Here is a 20,437-nt window from a genome sequence, read left to right as displayed (position 1 = left end):
CTTCCTGGCGTTTCCCCACTTCCGGAGGCTCATGTCCCCTCTGCTCTGCTTGCAGGACTTGCTCAGCGCCAGCTAGGGTTGCCAACTGTCTAATCCTATAAACCAAAACACCCTTGCCCCACCCCCCTGCCCTTCCCCGAGGCCCCTGCCCTTGCTCCACCCCTTTTCCGAGGCCCTGACCTGCTCACTCCATCCCCTCTCCCTCCTTTGCTTGCTCTCCCCCACCCTCACTTACTGTCACCAGTGCGGGAGGACGTGTGGGCTCTGGGCTGGGGCGTGGGGCTGAGGGGTTTGGAGTGTGGGAGGGGACTCCAGGCTGAGCCTGGGCACAGGGGTCCAGGAGGGGGCATGGGGTGCTAGCTCCGTGAGGAAGTTTGGGTGCTGGAGGGGGCTCAGGGCTGGGGCAGGGGGTTGGGATGCAGGAGGGGGTGTGGGGTGCAGGCTCCAGCTCGGAGGCGCTTACTATGGGCGGCTCCTGGTCGGCAGCGCAGGGGGGCTAAGGCAGGCTCCTGCCTGCCCTGGCCTCGCGTTGCTCCTGGAAGCGGCTGGCATGTCCCTGCGGGGGTGGGGGGACAGGAGGCTCAGTGCGCCACCTGCACCCACAAGTGCCGCCCCTGCAGCTCCCATTAGCTGTAGTTCAGAACCAAATCCAGCCTTTCTCCTCCGAACAGTGAAGGGCCACGAGCCAGGGCTGTGGTTTGGCCTGTGATTCAGGGCTACCCTGGTCTGCTTTGCAAATCTGGCCCTAAGAGACTTGCCAAAGACCCCCATTCTGGCAGCAGGCCTGGGGCGCAATGAGGGTGGAACCCAGCTGGGCTGGCCCAGGGCTCTGCTCTCACCATTGGAGCCAGCTCTCACCCAGTGTCCTTAACAGACTAGGCTTAATTCTGCTTTCAGCTGCGTCTGTGCATCCCCAGACCAGGTGCTACAGAATGTCTCCCCTTTGTCAGGAGGACACCAGGATCTGTCCAAGCCAGTGGATTATTTCCCCGCCCCCTCCTTGGCTGTTCCTCTTTCATTTTAAAATAGTCATTTTAAAAAAATCCAAATACACAAGAGAAGCAAAAACAAATATGGTCCCTTTCCCGAATACTCCTGCTCAGCGCCATGAGTGCCCCTTTCATAAGCAGACAGAGTCCCTGGGGCACCCTGAGGCAGGCGATGCCTGTTTGCGCAAGGCTGGGCCTGCAGTGGTTAGGCCTCCCAGCGCTGTGGCAGCAGCACCACAGGCGTAAGCTGTGTGTGGGCACTGAGGGACATGCCATGCAGGGATGGATATTGCTTGAGGGCGTGTCCATTTGTGATGCCCTCTCCTCCCTTTGGGACCCGTGGGATGGGAACAAGAACAGGCTACTGCAATGGCAGGCAGCACATGCTATTCCCAGCCGTGGCTCATAGAGAGCAGCAATGGGGCTTTGCAGCCTGCATTTGCTCGAGCCAGCAGTGCTCCGTGTACTCCTGCCACTTCTGCTGCCAAGGAGTTTTTGCATAGAGACCAGGAATAATGTCTAATAAAGCCCAAGCCTTGCAGCGAGCCATATCCCCATTCCAGGCCACAGCTGGCTGGCACCTTGCAACAAGAATCTGCTGTGGTTAGGGTGGTCAGATAGCAAGGGTGAAAAATCGGGACAGAGGTGAGGGGTAATTAGCACCTATATAAGACACAGCCCCAAATATCAGGACTGTCCCTATAAAATTGGGACATCTGGTCACCCTAGCAGTGGTCACTGTACGTGACCCGGGTGTCCTGTAAGCAACAGCCGGAGGCCGTGGTGAGTTGGGTGCTCTGGGCCAGGCTACCGGGTTCATTAGCTAGTGCTGGTCTCTCTGCATTCACGTCTTGAATCCATTGAGTACAAGGGCCATTCGGATCAGTCAGTCCAAATACTTAAATATTCAGAAGGCTAAAGTCTAGGCTTGTGATTCAGCCTTCCCCACCAGCCAGGGAAATCCTGGGGCCTGCTTTCCTGTGGCAGAGCTTGGACTGACAGGACTGATCCATTCCTCTAATGATTATTTTTGCAAGAATGGGGGAGAGAAAGAGACCAGCTGCCATCACACAGCTAATCTGCAGACAGTGGTTTGGTGCATTTTCCTGTTCTGCCCACCTGTGCCCGCTGGGCAAGCTGTGCTGGTGTCCGTTACTATTTCAACAATTGCATTCATGAGTGTTAAGTCCCAAGGGCTGTAAAAGTCACATGACAGCGGATGGCATTTTAGCCGTCTTAATCCTGGTGACCCTGTGAGTGGGGGTCTGAGGCGCTCTGATTAATGTACAACAGATAGGGGGGCAGATTCTCAGCTGCTGTAAACTGATTGTGGTGCTACACTGAGATCTAGCCCAGTAACTGATTAAGCCTTACGCCCTCCATCCAGAGAAGTAGGCCAGTATCATCAGCCCCATTTTATAGACCGGGGGGAAACTGACGTGCAGGGAGTTGAAGTGACTTGCTCCAGGTCACAGAGCTGGAATTCTATCCCAAGAGTTCTTGGCCTCCTGATCCCTCCACTAGACTATGCTGCATCCCAGTGAGATTGCAAGCATGTCTCTGTCCACACACTGATGGAGAGCAGAGCCCTGAGACAGGGACAAAGAGGGAACTAAAAACCGGTGTCTGTTTAACCCTTTGGTTAACATGCTTGGTCTCTGCAATACTCTGGTGTGGCTGAATGGAAACGGGATTATTTTTTGTGCCCTGCTCTAGGTGATCATGGGAGGTGGCCGGAAATACATGTTCCCAAAGAACACCAGTGATGTGGAATACCAGAATGATGACAAGTACAGGGGCACTCGTCTGGATGGCAAAAACCTCATCGATGTCTGGAGAGATAAGAAACCTAAAGACAAGGTAAAGGGGAGGGAGGGAGATGTCTGGGGAGAGGATCAAGGCCAGAGGGGCTGCAGGTTTAAAGATTCTTTACTCAGGGATCTCTGGTTCAAGCTCATGTTAAAAGATAGGGAAATGATCCTGCTGATGTAGCACTTCCCTTGTTCAAAGCCCCACACAGTCAGTAACTAACCTCCACAGTGCCTGCCAGGAATGGGGAGTGTTTGCAGTTCTGTCTGGCACCTTTCATCCAAATGAGGAGCTGTGTGTCCTACAGACATCAACAGGGAGCAGACGGGAAACTGAGGCAGACAGGTGATGAGTCTCACCCAGGATCATACAGTGAGTCAGCAATGGAGCCAGGATTACAGCTTGGGAGCTCCTGACCCACCATTGAGGGTTCTTCAGGATGAAAGGTGCTCTAAGAAACTGTTATCTGGACACCCAGGGCACTAATGAAAGCAAAGAAGGTTCCTGAGTTTCAGCATAAAAGTACTTCTCTTTAGAGTATGCAGTGTTGTTGTAGCTGTGTCAGTCCCAGAATATTAGAGAGACAAGGTGGATGAGGTAATATATTCTATTGGACCACTTCTGTTTTATGGTTTTATTCTGATTTATTGGGCCAATAAAAGTTATTACCTCACCCACCTTGTCTCTCTTTAGAGTGACACAGATGAGCCCAGCTGCCTTTGACCTTTCTTGGCCAGAGACTTTGTCCCATCAGCACTTTGCTGTCTCTCTAGATATCTATGTGGCTGCTAGAACCATAGAATCTTTGCTGCTGGAATGTCAATGGGGGGCTGTTGATTACAAAGAGGGTTGTTGCCAGCTTCCACCCAGTTTTTCCAGTCACCTCTCGTACCCAGGCTAGGAGCTAATCTTTGCAGAAGACCCTAGACACCTGTATGGTTTTTATTTATATTCCAGAAGTCTTGAGGTCAAGACCCCACTGACAAAACACAGAGGAAGAGCTTGCAGACTAAATAGCTAAGACAGATAAAGGGTGGGAGGGGGTGAAGCCACTTGCCAAGGTCACTCAGTAGAGGTTGGTGTAGAACCCAGGCCTCTGAAGCCAGTGTCCTAGCCACTGGACCAATCTGCCTCTCTTTGTATGTTCCGCTGCCTAACTAGATGGTATCCCCAGTGTTGAAAGGTGACTTTGTCCTAATATAGCCTTCCTAGCAGATATCCTGACAAACCCAGTTCTGAGCTGTGTTGTCTGGAATTTCCTGCATGTGCTGCTCTGGGATTGAGAGCTCTGTCTCAAAATCTATCACTTCTCGGTGTGCAGCTTGTCTACACTTGAAACGCTACAGCGGCACTGACACTCTGTGCTGACAGGAGGGGTTCTCCCGCTGGTGCAGGTAATCCACCTCCCCAAGAATCAATCGCTAGGTCAACATTCGTCCATTGACTAGCACTGTCCACACAGGGACTTGGGTCAGCTTAACTGCATTGCTTAAGGGTGTGGATTTTTCACACCCTGAGTCATGTAGTTAAGCTGATTTAATTTTCTAGTGTAGACCAGGCCTGGGATTTCAGTTCCTGCTTAGGTGGGGATGCTGGGGGGATGAGGGAGAGAGACTGGAAATGATGGCGGTTGAACCCCTGAAGACCGTAGTGAGCCCTGGTGGTCTGAATGGCTTTGATGTTGATGGAAGTTAGATTTCTAATTGGCTTCAGCTTTAAGTGCCCACGTTGCATCCACTGAGAACATAAGTAATCTCTCTCCTGCCATCCATCTCCACCCTCTGACAGACAGAGGGTAGGGACACCATTCCTTACCCATCCTGGCTAATAGCCATTAATGGACTTAACCTCCATGAATTTATCCAGTTCTCGTTTAAACGCTGTTATAGTCCTAGCCTTCACAACCTCCTCAGGTAAGGAGTTCCACAAGTTGACTGTGCGCTGTGTGAAGAAGAACTTCCTTTTATTTGTTTTAAACCTGCTGCCTATTAGAGTGAAAACAGGAGTCAGCAGAGGACAAATGGGGATGGTTATTCCTGTCTAAGGGATGATATTGTGTGTGGGAAACTGAAAATCCCTGGACCCTCTGGAGTGACCTTTGAAACTAGCCCTGCAGCAACCTTGGGGAGCTCTGCAAACACACCAGCTCACACCCTGATCCAAGCCTGAGCCCTGAACTCCTCTGTTGCTCCAGCAAGTGCTGCCACTAGCACTTGTTGTAGCACTGGGAAGGAGACAGCACTGCTCCGTGTATCGGGAGCAGCCCTTGGAGCAGCTGGGATGGGCTCAGGAAGGAAGCACATCCAGGTCTTAGCCAGGGGAGGCTGCCACTGCATGGTGCTTTGGTCAGGGAGAGAAGACCTTCCATGCCCCCACCCCCATCCCAACTGATCAGATCTGAGTTGAGAATGAATGTAGCCTCTAGTCTGAAGAATATCCGTGATGCTGCTGGTCTGACCATACCCCTCCCTTCTCCATAGCACTCTATTTCTTATTGCAGTTCCTGTTATTCTTTTGGGGTTCAGTTGTGCTCACCCTCTCACATTCATGCCTTTCATCACAAAGGATCCCACAGGGGGTTTTACCAGCTGTTGGCCTGTATGCTCAGGAGTTGCTTTGCTGCAACAGAATTGCAGCCATCTCTGGGGTGGCACTCAATGGCCATTTAACAGCCCATGGCAATGCTGCATGGCAGCTCATAGGAAGGAACAAAGGAGAATTCTGTATCCAATGGAAACTGCTTTTCTCTTCCATTGGTTATGATTTAGCTGGGACATAAACAATGGAACATTTGAGTTTGACTAAGACCAGCTGGTGTATCCTGGTTCTGTTTCTTCTGCTGCTTGCGCCCCCAAAGGGGAGGTTCTGTGTTAGCGGCATTGGTGTTGCCCGGCCATTTAGGAGCAGGCAGTCACTCTTCTGGGGTATCTTGGCTAGCAGAGGGAATCTGGAGAGATGCCAAACTGGGTGAGGAAGGAAGGGGGCTCGCAGTCCGTCTGCAATGGCTAGAGCCAGAAGAGCAGGATTGTCCCCAGGCATGTTTAAAATCCCTCTGTGATGTCAAGCGGAATGAACTTTCTCTTCCCTTGGCATGGTGGGAGCAGGCATAAAGCGTGCTGTGACTGAAGAAGGTTGAGCTGGCCTGAATCTTGGCGTGACCCAAACTGGAACCTTGCCCGATGGTCAAAGTTTGCACAACATTTGTATCCTTTTCCCCCTCACACTGCTCAGTGCTGGCTTTGGCCAGAACTAGCCCTGAAACCTGTCTTATGCAAGAGGCTGAGCTCAGGGTATTTCTGGCTCAGCCCAAACCAGGAATTTTCATGGCAAAGCCTCTCTAGGCCAAGGCACGTGGGAGAAGCATCTGAACTGAATGGAACCTTCAAACCTTTGAGGTTCTCCCCATCATTTAGTTTCTGAGGCTGAGATGGGGGTGGAGTGGAAGGAGACACAAGGGTTTGTTTGCTCATGGCAGCTCCTATACGCAACATGATGGTCAGCACAGGTACAGGGGGCCACCCACCTGGATCTGATTTCAGGTTCTGGACCAGAAGTCCCTCTCTCTACAGCCCTGGCAGATCTATGGGCATTGTTGCTATCAACCCTCACTAGCCTTCGCTCCAACCCCCTGGTTCTAGGTCAGAACCAAATGCAAGAGGGCTCAGTTTTCTAGTTCTGAGGAGACTATAGCCTCATGCTATTCAACTGCTGGGGATCTTGTTACATTTATTTTCTGCTGCTTTGGGCCAAAACCTTGTGAGAATGGCTAGTGGGATTTTAGTGCTGTAGGATCCAAACCTGAATCCCAATCTTGTGCCTTAAAGCCAAAGCCTCTGCATGTTCTGAGCCTTGTACCAGGGCTGCAAAACTTTGCTCTGAGCTTAAACTTTATGGGTGGGATGTTCAAAAAGTGCTCCACTTTGGCCTACCTCTTATTCAGCAGGAGCTGAGGGGAGTTCTATCACTGACGTCACTGGAAGCAGAGTTAGGCCAGCACTGAGTGCTGCTGAGGAGCACGCCCTGGGTGCTTTATTTGTTTTATTTTCCACAGGAGTCCTCGGAATACAAGGTCCAGTCAATTTTCTGCAGAAACTAAAGATTCGATTTCACTTCTTGATCAAAAAATCCCCCACACCACTGTTGTGTTGTTTGTGACTGTTGCCCTCCACCTCAGAGTGGCTCCTTTTCTATGATGCTCTATGTAGCTGTGTGTCTATTGTGTAACATTTATACTGCAGTAGCACCTAGAGGTCAACCAGGTCAAGACCCCATTGTGCTGGGCACCATACAAACATATAGAAAATGATAGTCCAGCCTTAAAGAGCTTACAATATCTGTAGTTTGTGACATGCTTTGGGATCCAAGTTGCTATATGAATTTAAGATCCTTATTATGATGAACATTCATTGCACAATAAAATACATTTACTAAGATACAAGATAAATATGTGTTAAAGAGGGCAAAGTTGCCTGATTTTCATGACTGTGAAGTTGTCTGGTCAGATATCAGTGCATATATCTGGGATATATGGCAGATGTTCTCTGTGTGTGCAATACATATGGCAAATACCGTATCTGGGAAATACCTATGGCGTCTAGATTCTAAGGGCAGAAGGAGCCACTGTGATCGTCTAGTCTGACTCCCTGCATAGCAAAGGCCAGAAAAATTCTCCACAATAATTCCTGTTTGAACTAGAACATATCTTGTAGAACATCCAGTCTTGATTTTAAAATTGCCAGTGATGGAGAAGCCACCACAACCCTTGGGAAATTGTTTCCAGTGGTTAATTCCCCTCCCTGATAAATGTGTGTCTTATTTCCAATCCCCTCGATAAGGAAGTGTACATAACAGCTGCTGTTCTATTGCTCTCCCCTAGAATTCCCAGTACGTCTGGAATCGCAGTGACCTGTTGTCCCTTAACCTGATGGAAGTGGACTTCCTCTTAGGTGAGTATCTAAGAGCAAAGGCTGGAGGCCCGGGAGCTAAGTGAAAATCAGTGAGCTGGGGGACAGATTTACAAAGGTGTTCAGGCACCTGGAGATGCAGATAGGTGCCTAGTGGGATTTGTGAATGCTCCTCAGCAAGTTAAGTACCTAGCTGCCAGTGAACGTCAATGGGAGTTAGGTACCAGCTCACTTAGGCACTTTTTGTAAATCTCAAGTTGGGTGGCAAGGGGCCAAGACCACCCTGCCCCTCCCTTGTTACTAAAGGAGAGGTATGGTCAGATGTCGGCTGATTGTGTGTTCTCATTCTCTCTCTCTGCTGTCCCAGCTCTGCGCAGATAGCAGAGATAGCAGACTTTGATTGAGCTGCCCACTAAATCCACAGACTCGATTTTCAGCAAAGGAACTTGGTCTGGTTTATTGCCGACGAACGGTGCTAATTCCCTGGCTCAATGGTACACTAACACATGTATGCTCATGACAATGGACTGGCTCAGTGAATGGCGGGACTTTCCATTCTCCCCTCGGCCAGACCCCGACACCCCCTCAGCGATACCTCTTTATACCCCAATACAAACAAGTTACATATTGCCCCTCTGACATGGCTAGGTGCCACCTCTGACATATCTGGGTGCCACCCTCTGATGTCCACCCATTGTCTTGTACCTGTTGGTTCGATCAAAACATCTCTATCCATCATGCTGTCATCCTGACCGTATCTTTAGGATGGGTCAGTGTGTTCCTGTTATCTTTTGAGGAATGTGTTTTGGTATCAAGGTTTTCTGGTATCTTTCTGGAATATGTTTTTGTATATATTCTTGTGCCTAGCACTACTTAAGAATATGTGTTTCTGCAATATCAGCCCTGTTCTTGCCAAATTCTGTGAGCAGGGCCTCTTGTGTGTGCCTCTTGCTCACAACTTAACTTTAGCAAGAGGGTAACCTGAGCAACAGATTGCAGTAAGAAGGTGTCTGTCAGACAAACTCCTCAGGAGAGCCACTGCCCCTGTCCCTGAGGATCTGAGTATGATGTGGACGTCTGGGACAAGTGCAGAGGAACCCAGCATGGGTTGGGATAAGTGCTCAGCCCTTCTAGGCTCCTGTGAAAGGGATACGCTCAGTCCCTGGGCACATTAACCCCTCTGCTCCATGCACTGGCCTGTAGCTTTGGAAAAACCTGCCGCCGCCTCTGCCCTGGGCTTGCAGCTGAGCTAGCTCCTGAAAGACCTGAGTTCACAGCTGCACGGCCCCCTCCTGGCCAGCCTGGGCCTCTGCGTCACCTGCCACCTGCACAGTGACTCAGCATCCTTCAAGGAAGCAGGCCAGAGAAAGGCTGGATGTTCCTGGAGGGCCCAGGCTGTTGAGAGAGACGGAGCATGGGGAGCTGGAGTGATGTGGACAGGATGAAGCTGATCAGTCTGGAGGCGCCTGTTGTTCAGTATCGATGGCACAAATAGGCAGGTAGGTAACAGGGCCTACTAATCCTCTCAGTCTTAAATATCCCCTTGGATGAGGGGGTGGGGTTGAGGGGACCCAGCAGGGGGAATAGAGCCTCCAACAATTGCTCCACCCCAGTAACATGTCCTACCTCCTCCCCTTGTCAGATCCATATGGATGTGCAAGGTGAGCAGCAGCCCCTGGGCTCTTTTTCCGCAGTTATGTCTCGTGGAGCCAAGTCACACCGATTGCTGCATGTAGCAGGGACTTGGTACATCTAAGCCAGTTGCTAGGATCGGGGACAAAGAGGCAGCTTGGAGTAGCTGCAGCAGTGCGTGAGCATGGAGGATGAGTGCAGAGTGGGAGCACAAGTCTAGAGTCCCAGGGAAAATGTGCACCTATAAAATACTGCAGAGACTCAGAGGAAATGTGGGTGTGTGTCTCTGATCTGTACCAGGTCCCCTTGGCCTCCAAGCAAAGTTCTGGGCCTGTCTGGAATGGTGTTGGTGTGTGTGCTGCTGGTGAAGCAGGGTATGGTTACACTCAGTCATTGTATTATGTCAATAAAACGTGTCGAAGCAGTTTCCCAAAGGAAGCACTTGCACACTGGATCTTGTGCTGGATTTCACTGTTTATTTTTGCATTTTGAGAAAGTTGGCTACCGAGGTAGCAAAAGTGCTCAACTGTCTCCAAAGTCTGACCCTCCATGGTGATTTGTGGTGGGTCATGTGCAAGGCCTGAGGCAGGTTGATAGAGCACTTTAGTCATCTCAATATTGAGTGAGAGTCCCTAGGCTCCGGTAAGATTGTGCAAGAAAATCCAGTGTGGACTGAAGGTCATTCTCTGTGTATGCCAGGATGGCACAGTCATCAGCATACTGAAGATCAGTAATGGATGCCCTGAAGACTTTTTAGACTTTGAGCTGAGACCTCGAAGATTAAAGAGCCACCCGTCCACTCTGTATTGAATGTCAACTGACCAAAATGACTGCTAAATAGATGGAGAGCAGGGTTGGGGCAATAACGCATCCTTGCTTAACCCCAGTTTTGATGACGAAAGGTTCTGTCTCAAGGCCATTACAGAGAACCGTGGCAATCATCTGATCTTGGAGAAGCCATAGGATCTTAATAGATTTTGGAGGGCAGCCAGATTTGGTCAGCACCTTCCACAGGATGTCGCAGTTGACAGAGATGGACTGTGACCTGCGGCAGGACACCAAGATCCAGGTCTATAAGACAATTGTTCCTACAGGTAAAACCTGAGTGACCTATCGACAGCACCTCAACAGTCTGGTGAGGTGCCACCAACGATGCTTCTGGAAGATCCTTTGTGTCAAGTGGCCAGATCGTTGCACTAATGCCAGCATCCTCGCTGAAGCCAATGTCACCAGAATTGAAACAACGATCCTCATGCACCAACTTTGCTGGGCTGGACATTTTGGCCGGACTCTCGCTTCCCAAAACAAGTCCTCTACTCTCAGCTAACCCATGGTTGGAGATCCCGTGGTAGTCAAAGGAAACGCTACAGCAGTTCTCAAACTGTGGGTCAGGACCCCAAACTGGATCCCGACCCCTTTTTAATGGGGTCTCCAGGGCTGGCTTGCTGGGGTCTGGGGCCCAAGCCCAAGGGCTTCAGCCCTGGGTGACAGAGCTCAGATTACAGGAGCCCTGCTTGGGCTGAATCACAGAATATCAGGGTTGGAAGGGACCTCAGGAGGTCATCTAGTCCAATCCCCTGCTCAAAGCAGGACCAATTCCCAACTAAATCATCCCAGCCAGGGCTTTGTCAAGCCTGACCTTAAAAACCTCTAAGGAAGGAGATTCCACCACCTCCCTAGGGAACCCATTCCAGTGCTTCACCACCCTCCTAGTGAAATAGTGTTTCCTAATATCCAACCTAAACCTCCCCCACTGCAACTTGAGACCATTGCTCCTTGTTCTGTCATCTGCCACCACTGAGAACAGCCGAGCTCCATCCTCTTTGGAACCTTCCTGCAGGTAGTTGAAGGCTGCTATCAAATCCCCCCTCATTCTTCTCTTCTGCAGACTAAATAATCCCAGTTCCCTCAGCCTCTCCTCATAAGTCATGTGCTCCAGCCCCCTAATCATTTCCGTTGCCCTCTGCTGGACTCTTTCCAATTTTTCGACATCCTTCTTGTAGTGTGGTGCCCAAAACTGGAGGCAGTACTCCAGATGAGGCCTCACCAATGTCGAATAGAGGGGAATGATCACGTCCCTCGATCTTCTGGCAATGCCCAAAATGCCGTTAGCCTTCTTGGCAACAAGGGCACACTAGTAAATCAGATCCTGCCCTTGGGTTTCGGCTTTGGTCCCCTGGCCTGGGGAGGTGGGGCTTTGGCTTTGCACCTCCTCTCCCTCTGGGGTGGTGGGGCTTGGGGTGGCTCAGGCTTCGGTCCCCCCTTCTGGGGTCCTATAGTAATTTTTGTTAAAAGGAGGTTGTGGTGCAATGAAGTTTGAGAACCTCTGCACTACAAAGACACACTGAAAGTGTATCTTAAGAAAACTGATGTGGGCATCACAAGCTGGGAGGAGCAAACCACCAGCTGACCCCAGTGGCACCATATCTTCCATCAGGCAGTGGCCCGCTTCAAGGAGAGGCGCCTAGCCCTCAAAGCTGAAAAGAGAAAGAAGGAAGGAAAAAGAAAGAACTTTCTCCCAGCAGGCAGCTGGCCTGCCACAAAATGTCGGTACCTACTGCGGGCGGATTTGCGATTCCAGGATCGGACTCTTGAGTCATCTCAGGACCGATAGTAAATCCATGGGAGAGAACATCCTCGAATTGAGGGATTGCCAATCAATCATGATGTCCATAGCAGGCTGCTGACCCATTCAGAGGAAAAGCTCCTCTGAACCCCACACCTGCTTCTCCATTACATCCCCCATCACACCACACAGCCCACATCCCGATGCATACTGCAGTATACACACGTTATCTCATACATCCAGGGTGGTGCTGCCTAGTGAGCAGAGCAATGGACGGGGGTCAGGGCGCCTGGCTACTCTGCCAGAGTGTGTCCAGCTCCTGGTGGCAGAGAGAGGTGGGAGAGTATCAGAGCCCATAGGGGATCATTATTCCGGGAAGAACTTTGGTGATCAGGTTGGTACAATCGGAATTGGTAGCACATGGATCTGAGGCCCTCGTGAAGATCAAAATGTGGTGCATAGCTGACACATCCTCTCCCTTTTCAGGCCTCTTCGAGCCAATAGATATGATGTATGAGCTAGACAGGAATGTCCAGACAGACCCTTCCCTGACGGAGATGGTGCAGGTGGCCATCAAAATCCTCCAGAGAAATCCCCGAGGATTCTTCCTGCTGGTGGAAGGTGAGAGCCAGGGTCTCCAGACTGGGGACACGCCCACCACTCCCAGTGCCCTGAGGGGCTGAACTTCCCATCCAAGCTTTTCAGGGCTGGAAGCATCCCGTGCTGAGGACATGGGCCTATTACTGGAGGTCTGCTATTGTCTTCTGACCTGAATGTGCCTCTCTGGGAGGGTGATGAAACGGTTTTGGAGTTGTGACAGTGGGCAAAACCCACCCCTGTTGCACCCACCATTGCTTCACCAGTCAGGAAAGAAGCTGAGCAAGTTCCCTAGCCATTTACCCTACAAGGGAACGTATGGAAATTGCTTGGGGGGGAGAGGCTAGTATGCAGGCAATGGGTCCCAGAGCCCACGGCTCCCAAGGGAGAGGGAGACCCTGGAAATGGGTAAATACCAGCAGTGGTCTGATACTGGCCCACAAACTCCTAGCTTAACTGCATTAGCCTCCCTTTCTAGCATCTGAAGTGCAGGTAATGCTGGCTCCTGATTGCACCTTTCAGTCAAGGGAAGTTGGTTTCCTTTACTGGCCTGGAAGGGAGAGGAAGGGAGGGCTTGTGGTGAGGAATATTCATCACATGAGAACCAAGACTCCAGCCTAGCAGCTCCCCCATCCTGAGGGCTCTGGGAGGTAGTACTTATCTCTGCTGTGTGGGTGTTTCTTCTAATAGCAAAAAGAACAGGAATACTTGTGGCACCTTAGAGACTAACAAATTTATTTGAGCATAAGCTTTCATGGGCTACAGCCCACTTCATCGGATGCATGTAGTGGAAAATACAGTAGGAAGATCTATCTATCTATCTACAGAGAACATGAAACAATGGGTGTTCTCTGTGTGTGTGTGTGTGTATATATATATCTTCCTACTGTATTTTCCACTACATGCATCCGATGAAGTGGGCTGTAGCCCACGAAAGCTTATGCTCAAATAAATTTGTTAGTCTCTAAGGTGCCACAAGTACTCCTGTTCTTTTTGCGGATACAGACTAACAACGCTGCTACTCTGAAACCTCTTCTAATAGCGAGTCTGCTGTATGCCCTGGTATCTCAGTCAGCTGTTGGTCTGTTCCTTGGAAAGCAGCAGGAGACGACTCGGTTGTGGACGTGATCCTAGAAGTGGCTTGATAGAAATGATGTATTTTCCTTGCTCTCTCCCTGTCAGCTCCTTCCATCTGTTCTCCAAATACCAGCTCAGATGCACCGTGCTGCACCATAAGGTGCGGTAAACATGGTTTGCACCTTCCAATGCAGCACTCACCACAGGCCAGTGTTGGGACAGGAGAGCGGATTGGTACTGGTCAGGTGCAGCAGAGAGGCAGGATATTGGACTCCATAGACCATTGACCTGGTCCAAGATAGCAGGAAGCAAGAGCTCTGGCAGGATGGACCAATGGTGTGATCTGTTATTGGTGAGTCCCAGGTTTCTAGTCCGACTAGTTGTTCCCTTCTTGCTTTTCCCTTTCCAGGGGGCAGGATCGACCATGGTCACCATGAGGGGAAAGCCAAGCAAGCACTGTATGAGGCAGTGGAGATGGACAGAGCCATAGGCGAGGCTGGTGGCATGACCTCACTGGAAGACACACTGACCGTAGTCACTGCCGACCACTCCCACGTCTTCACCTTTGGTGGATACACACCCCGCGGCAATCCCATTTTCGGTAAGGGTTTAACCCATTGGTTTCCCCCACAAGCCAAAGACCCGCCAGTCTCCAAATGGTGGCACCTGGCCAGTTACTGCTGGAGGACTGTTTGGCATCGCTGCCTGGCAGGATTGACAAAGCCCTGGCTGAGATGATTTAGTTGGGGTTGGTCCTGCTTTGAGCAGGGGGTTGGACTAGATGACCTCCTGAGGTCTCTTCCAACCCTAATCTTATATGATTCTATGATGTCCCTTGAAACAGCAGCGATTGAAATGTGTCCAGTGTCAGAACCAGGGCAAAACCTTTGGCAGCTTTCCTAGACTGTAAGGCCATTACGATCCTTGAGTCTGACTCCTGTGTAACTCAGGCCTGAGAACTCCCCCAGAGAGTCCTGCATTGCATCTGAGCCCATGGCTTGTAGCTGACCTAGAGTGCATCCAATCTCAATATAAGGACTCCACGTGAGGGGGAAAATTTACCACCTCCTAGTTATTGGGGATGAGTTTCTAATCACATCATAACATCCAGCTCCTGGATCCCTGAGCCCATGGACCAGAACCAAACCCCAGTTCTGAACACCCCAAAACTCTCTGGATTTAAGGCCTGGATTTCAGTTGTACTGGAGCTCATCTCTACAGCAGCCCAGACTCGCATCCTCCACCCCAGCTGCTGAAACACTGCAGCTGTTTAGCTACCCCAGCAAAATGCCCTATTTCTCCTTTCTCATGGAGCACTGGCCCGACAACACTCTGCCTGCTGCAGCACCGGCACTGCTTGCTACAGCACCTTGGGGTTGTCTTGTTGGGTCCCCCATCCAAATGCTGGCCAGCCCTGACCCTGCTTAGCCAAGGAGAGTCAATGAGCTTCCAGTGGGGTGGAATGACTGCATGGGCTATGCTGGACTATAAAAACATCAAACCTTTGACAGTCCTGGCCACCTCCTGAGTTATTCACCCCTGAAAACTGGCTGCAGTGATTTTCTCATGCCCCACTCCCCCTCTCCCTGTTCTCACTTGGGAACCTGAGGTTGGTCTGTTTGATGGGCATGTGATCAGCCCCAGGGTAGCAGAAGCAGCACTGGCTGACACTCCAGTCAGTGTCTTTGGCTAAAGAGAGGATCGGGGTGAGGGGCTGGGGGCAGATAAACTAGGGAATCCTGGAGATATGCCTCCCCAACAGAAATACTCTATGGAAATGGGCAGGACTGGAGTATTGGAGTCAGGAATGATATCTTCTGCAGAGGAGCGATGGCCACCATCCCTCAGGCTAACCATGCTCCTCCCTGCACAGGTCTAGCGCCAATGCACAGTGATGTGGATAAAATGCCCTTCACCTCCATCCTGTATGGAAATGGCCCCGGGTACAAAATCGTAGCCGGAGAGAGGGAGAATGTGTCCGCCGTGGATTATGGTGAGTTTGGGGCGATGGCAAGATGCGGCTGGCGGGGGAGGGCACATGGCAGGGACCAGCTGACACCACTGGGTTCATGTAAAATGCATTGCTTGTCCCAATCTAATTCCCAGTGAGCCAGAGTCCATTTCCCAAACCCACTGCCACTAACGGCCACCACGTTGGTGCCCTCAGCAGAGAGGCCAAGGTCTGAATGGGCCATGGAGACTGAACTCCCCCCCCCCCCTCAAAGGTGGCCTGTCACGTGAGGATGGAAGCTGGGGAGGCCCCTTCCTCAGTGCAGAGTGGGTGCCAGTCTCCAGCCTGGTGGTCTGACTCCCCAGTCTCTTACAGCCGTTTGTTCTCTCTCTGCAGCTCATGCCAACTACCAGGCCCAGTCAGCTGTGCCCCTGCGCCAGGAGACCCACGGGGGTGAGGACGTGGCGATATTTGCCAAGGGCCCCATGGCCCACCTCCTGCATGGAGTCCACGAGCAGAACTACATTCCACACGTCATGGCCTATGCCGCCTGCATTGGCCAGAACACAGACCACTGCAGCTCCGGAGCCCACCACAGCACAGTGGGGCCTCTGCCCTTCCTCTCCACCCTTACCTCCATCCTCCTCCTCAAATTCTTGTTTTAAGGTCTCGCCCTCAATCAGCTCACTTCCTTCAGTCACAGACCAGGGCTCTCCAGCTGTCTCAAATAGAGATCTTGACCCCATTCAAAGACAGATCTTGAAACCTGTCTCGCCGTATGATACAGGGTCTTCAGGTTTTAACCATGTTGGACATAATACCAAGGCTTCCTATGTCTCTGGTCAATGGACCCACCTTGCTCCTGAACCAGGGCAGCTGGCCTATGGCCATGAACCACTGTTCAAGATCATTAGGGGTGGGGAACTGAGTGAGCGGTTCAGTTGCTGTTGACGCTGCTGAATGTCCCTGGTGTGGATGCCCTGGATTCCAAGTTGGCTTCAAGAGCTGGAAATGTTGGGCTGTTTTTATAGCAATTGCCTGGACTGGTTCTGTGAACCCAAAGGCAAAGACACACAGGTTCAGGCTGGGACAGACTCTCTTGGACCCAGATGTTTCATATCTAATAATGTTTTCTTTTGTTTTAAGCTCCTCTAGCCTCACTCAAGCAGTTTTTTAAAAAATCAGATAAACAAAACTCACATATTAGGAAATGTTCTGTTCTCCTCCAATGGCTGTTGATTATGTAAATAGAGGCTTCCTCCCTGGGAACCAAAACCCGGCTCTAAACTTTGAGAGAAGAGGCTTTTGGAATCTGAATCCACATGTGGATTTTGGCTTTTTGGTTCATCTCTGGTTGATGTTTTCAACCAGAGAATTAGTCACTTAAGTCAGCAGGAGTTGGGCACCTGGATCCAGATCCATAAAGGTATTTAGGCTCCTAAGTCCCTCCAATTTCAATGGCAGTTAGGAGCCTAAATACTTTTGTGGTTCTGGGCCTCAGCCCCTTTTGAAAATCCAGTCCTCTGTCTGACAGCACAGAAGTGATGCTTCAGATCCTGCACTATGGCATCACTGATGAGAGACTTTCAGCGGGGCCAAAGGAATCACTCACATCCATAGAATCATAGGACTGGAAGGGACCTTGAGAGGTCATCTAGTCCAGTCCCCTGCACTCATGGCAGGACTAAGTATTATCAGTGAGGTTTTATGTTTGAAGCCAGGGTGATACAATATATGGAGCCCTCTTTGATTCTTCCCTTTAGCCCCCTTGGTGCCAGGCATATTAGGCGCTCCCAGCCTATGCTGGGGTTGCCACGTCTGTCCTAAACCTTGTGCCACAATTTGTCTGGGCTCTGCTTTGTCCCTCACGTCTGGCTTGTAGGACACTAAAGGTCTCTGGAAACAATGCTTGTTGGTCACTTCTTGGTGATGCTGTGATGTGAAGATGTGGGGCAAACTGGCAGGTCAGGTTAGGAACCCAGGTTGTCAACCAACCCCTCATGTCTCCGAAGCTGGGCTGGGCAGGTCTGAGTAAAGGCATTCCTGTGAGATTTCCTGCAGCTAGTTAAGCTGTGGACAACATCCCACCATCAGCCTTTGCTAACATATTGCAGTCCTGGCCTAAGCTCAGCAGTGGGGAGCAGCTGGAGAATAATGTTGGCCAAACTTTTCTTGACCATATAAAAAGGTTGTTTGCAGTGCTATGGCCCTGTTGGTTCCAGGATATTAGAGAGACAAGCTATCTTTTATTGGACAGACTTCTGTTGGTGAAAGAGACAAACTTTCGAGCTCCACAGAGCTCTTCGTCACGGCTGGGCTCACTGACCCACCTCGTCTCCTATATAAAAAAGGTCCATTTGAGTTTCAGGCTGGGTCGTATTTGAACCAAACTGTTTTCCCTGTCTCTGATTGCATCACAATGTGATGATGCAACAGCCTTAGGAGCCAAAATCCTATTAAAAGTCAATGGGACTTAGTTGGTCAACTAGTATCTAGAAACAGTCCACAGAGTGGCCAAGCCCCCTGCTGACAGACAGAAAGAAGCAGGGTGGGAGTGGGGGTAACATTGTCAAAGGCACTTACGTGCCTTGAGAGACTAACAATCGTTTCTCCTGACAAGTTGAAGCAGCGGTTGGAGGGGAATTATTTGCCATGGCATGTGGTGATTAGTTTCTGAGGATGCTCATCGGCATGCCGTTAGGAGACCTGAGCTCTTTAATTTGTTATCAAGGTTTCATTCAGCTGTTTAATTTGTCAGTAGGTTGTTTTTTTGTTTTTTTTTTTAAATAAAGCCTTTTAAAAGAAATTAACTATTTCAGGACATTTCAGGCCATAGCGGATTGTTTGAAGACACTTGAATTCTTGGGGCCAATGGGGCGCTGGAAGGACAGCCTCTTTGGGTTTTATTCATAAGAAAACCACTGGCCTGAACACAGCCAGTTGGAAGGAACTGTCAATCCACTTCATAACCTGTGACCCAAGACCTCGTCTCTATTTCCATAGAAACTGTTGCCATGGGTGTCATCCATGGTGACAGCAAATCAACTGTCCATGATAAATAAATACAAATCTGGGAATGCATCTGGATTGGATTTGCATTGAGGCCTCTTGTTTCAATTTTTAGTCTGGAGATCTTGTTATTAAAGCGTCTTGTGGTTTTTCCATAAATGTGCATCGACTTCTCAGCATAAAGCTCTCTGGTCAGCAAAAGCTGGGTGCAGAACTGTAATGGTGGGTGCCAGGCATTGCTTCGTGGAGCAGCTGGTACGGGAACCCACAAGGGGAGAGGCAACTCTAGATTTAGTCCTGAGTGGAGCGCAGGAGCTGGTCTAAGAGGTAACTATAACAGGGCCGCTTGGAAATAGTGACCATAATACAATAGCATTTAACATCCCTGTGGTGGGAAGAACATCTCAACAGCCCAACACTGTGGCATTTAATTTCAAAAGGGGGAACTATGCAAAAATGAGGGGGTTAGTTAAACAGAAGTTAAAAAGTACAGTGACAAAAGTGAAATCCCTGCAAGCTGCATGGGCGCTTTTTTAAAGACACCATAATAGAGGCCCAACTTCAATGTATACCCCAAATTAAGAAACACAGTAAAAGAACTAAAAAAGAGCCACCGTGGCTTAACAACCATGTAAAAGAAGCAGTGAGAGATAAAAAGACTTCCTTTAAAAAGTGGACATCAAATCCTAGTGAGGCAAATAGAAAGGAGCATAAACACTGCCAAATTAAGTGCAAGAATGTAATAAGAAAAGCCAACGAGGAGTTTGAAGAACAGCTAGCCAAAAACTCAAAAGGTAATAACAAAATGTTTTTTAAGTACATCAGAAGCAGGAAGCCTGCTAAACAACCAGTGGGGCCCCTTGATGATCGAGATACAAAAGGAGCGCTTAAAGACGATAGTCATTGTGGAGAAACTAAATGGATTCTTTGCTTCAGTCTTCACGGCTGAGGATGTTAGGGAGATTCCCAAACCTGAGCCGGCTTTTGTAGGTGACAAATCTGAGGAACTGTCACAGATTGAAGTGTCACTAGAGGAGGTTTTGGAATTAATTGATAAACTTAACATTAACAAGTCACCGGGATCAGATGGCATTCACCCAAGAGTTCTGAAAGAACTCAAATGTGAAGTTGCGGAACTATTAACTAAGGTTTGTAACCTGTCCTTTAAATCGGCTTCTGTACCCAATGACTGGAAGTTAGCTAATGTAACACCAATATTTAAAAAGGGCTCTAGAGGTGATCCCGGCAATTACAGACCGGTAAGTCTAACGTCGGTACCGGGCAAATTAGTCGAAACGATAGTTAAGAATAAAATTGTCAGACACATAGAAAAACATAAACTGTTGAGCAAAAGTCAACATGGTTTCTGTAAAGGGAAATCGTGTCTTACTAATCTATTAGAGTTCTTTGAAGGGGTCAACAAACATGTGGACAAGGGGGATCCAGTGGACATAGTGTACTTAGATTTCCAGAAAGCCTTTGGCAAGGTCCTTCACCAAAGGCTCTTACGTAAATTAAGTTGTCATGGGATAAAAGGGAAGGTCCTTTCATGGATTGAGAACTGGTTAAAAAACAGGGAACAAAGGGTAGGAATTAATGGTAAATTCTCAGAATGGAGGGGGGTAACTAGACTCTCCAAGGGTCAGTCCTCGGACCAATCCAATTCAACTTATTCATAAATGATCTGGAGAAAGGGGTAAAACAGTGAGGTGGCAAAGTTTGCAGATGATACTAAAGTGCTGAAGATAGTTAAGACCAAAGCAAACTGTGATGAACTTCAAAAAGATCTCACAAAACTAAGTGATTGGGCAACAAAATGGCAAATGAAATTTAATGTGGATAAATGTAAAGTAATGTACATTGGAAAAAATAACCCCAACTATACAAACAATATGATGGGGGC

General features: G+C 49.5%; 1 protein-coding gene across 1 annotated transcript in view; it reads left to right on the top strand.

Annotated features, from left to right (window-relative positions):
• ALPL (alkaline phosphatase, biomineralization associated) overlaps positions 1–17,763 on the top strand; it is a 69,148-nt gene extending 51,385 nt beyond the window's left edge. Inside the window, exons 7-12 of the mRNA XM_026659933.2 lie at positions 2,706–2,849; positions 7,675–7,744; positions 12,387–12,521; positions 13,984–14,175; positions 15,448–15,567; positions 15,922–17,763. Coding sequence (XP_026515718.1) covers positions 2,706–2,849; positions 7,675–7,744; positions 12,387–12,521; positions 13,984–14,175; positions 15,448–15,567; positions 15,922–16,190 — 930 coding nt within the window. The 3' untranslated portion in view covers positions 16,191–17,763. The remainder of the gene's footprint in view (positions 1–2,705; positions 2,850–7,674; positions 7,745–12,386; positions 12,522–13,983; positions 14,176–15,447; positions 15,568–15,921) is intronic.
• The last annotated feature ends 2,674 nt before the right edge of the window (positions 17,764–20,437 follow it).

This window comes from Terrapene carolina, unplaced genomic scaffold (genome assembly GCF_002925995.2).
Source record: "Terrapene carolina triunguis isolate 2854851 unplaced genomic scaffold, T_m_triunguis-2.0 Scaffold714, whole genome shotgun sequence".
Taxonomy (NCBI): domain Eukaryota; kingdom Metazoa; phylum Chordata; order Testudines; family Emydidae; genus Terrapene; species Terrapene triunguis.
This window is presented reverse-complemented; position numbering and strand designations above follow the sequence as displayed.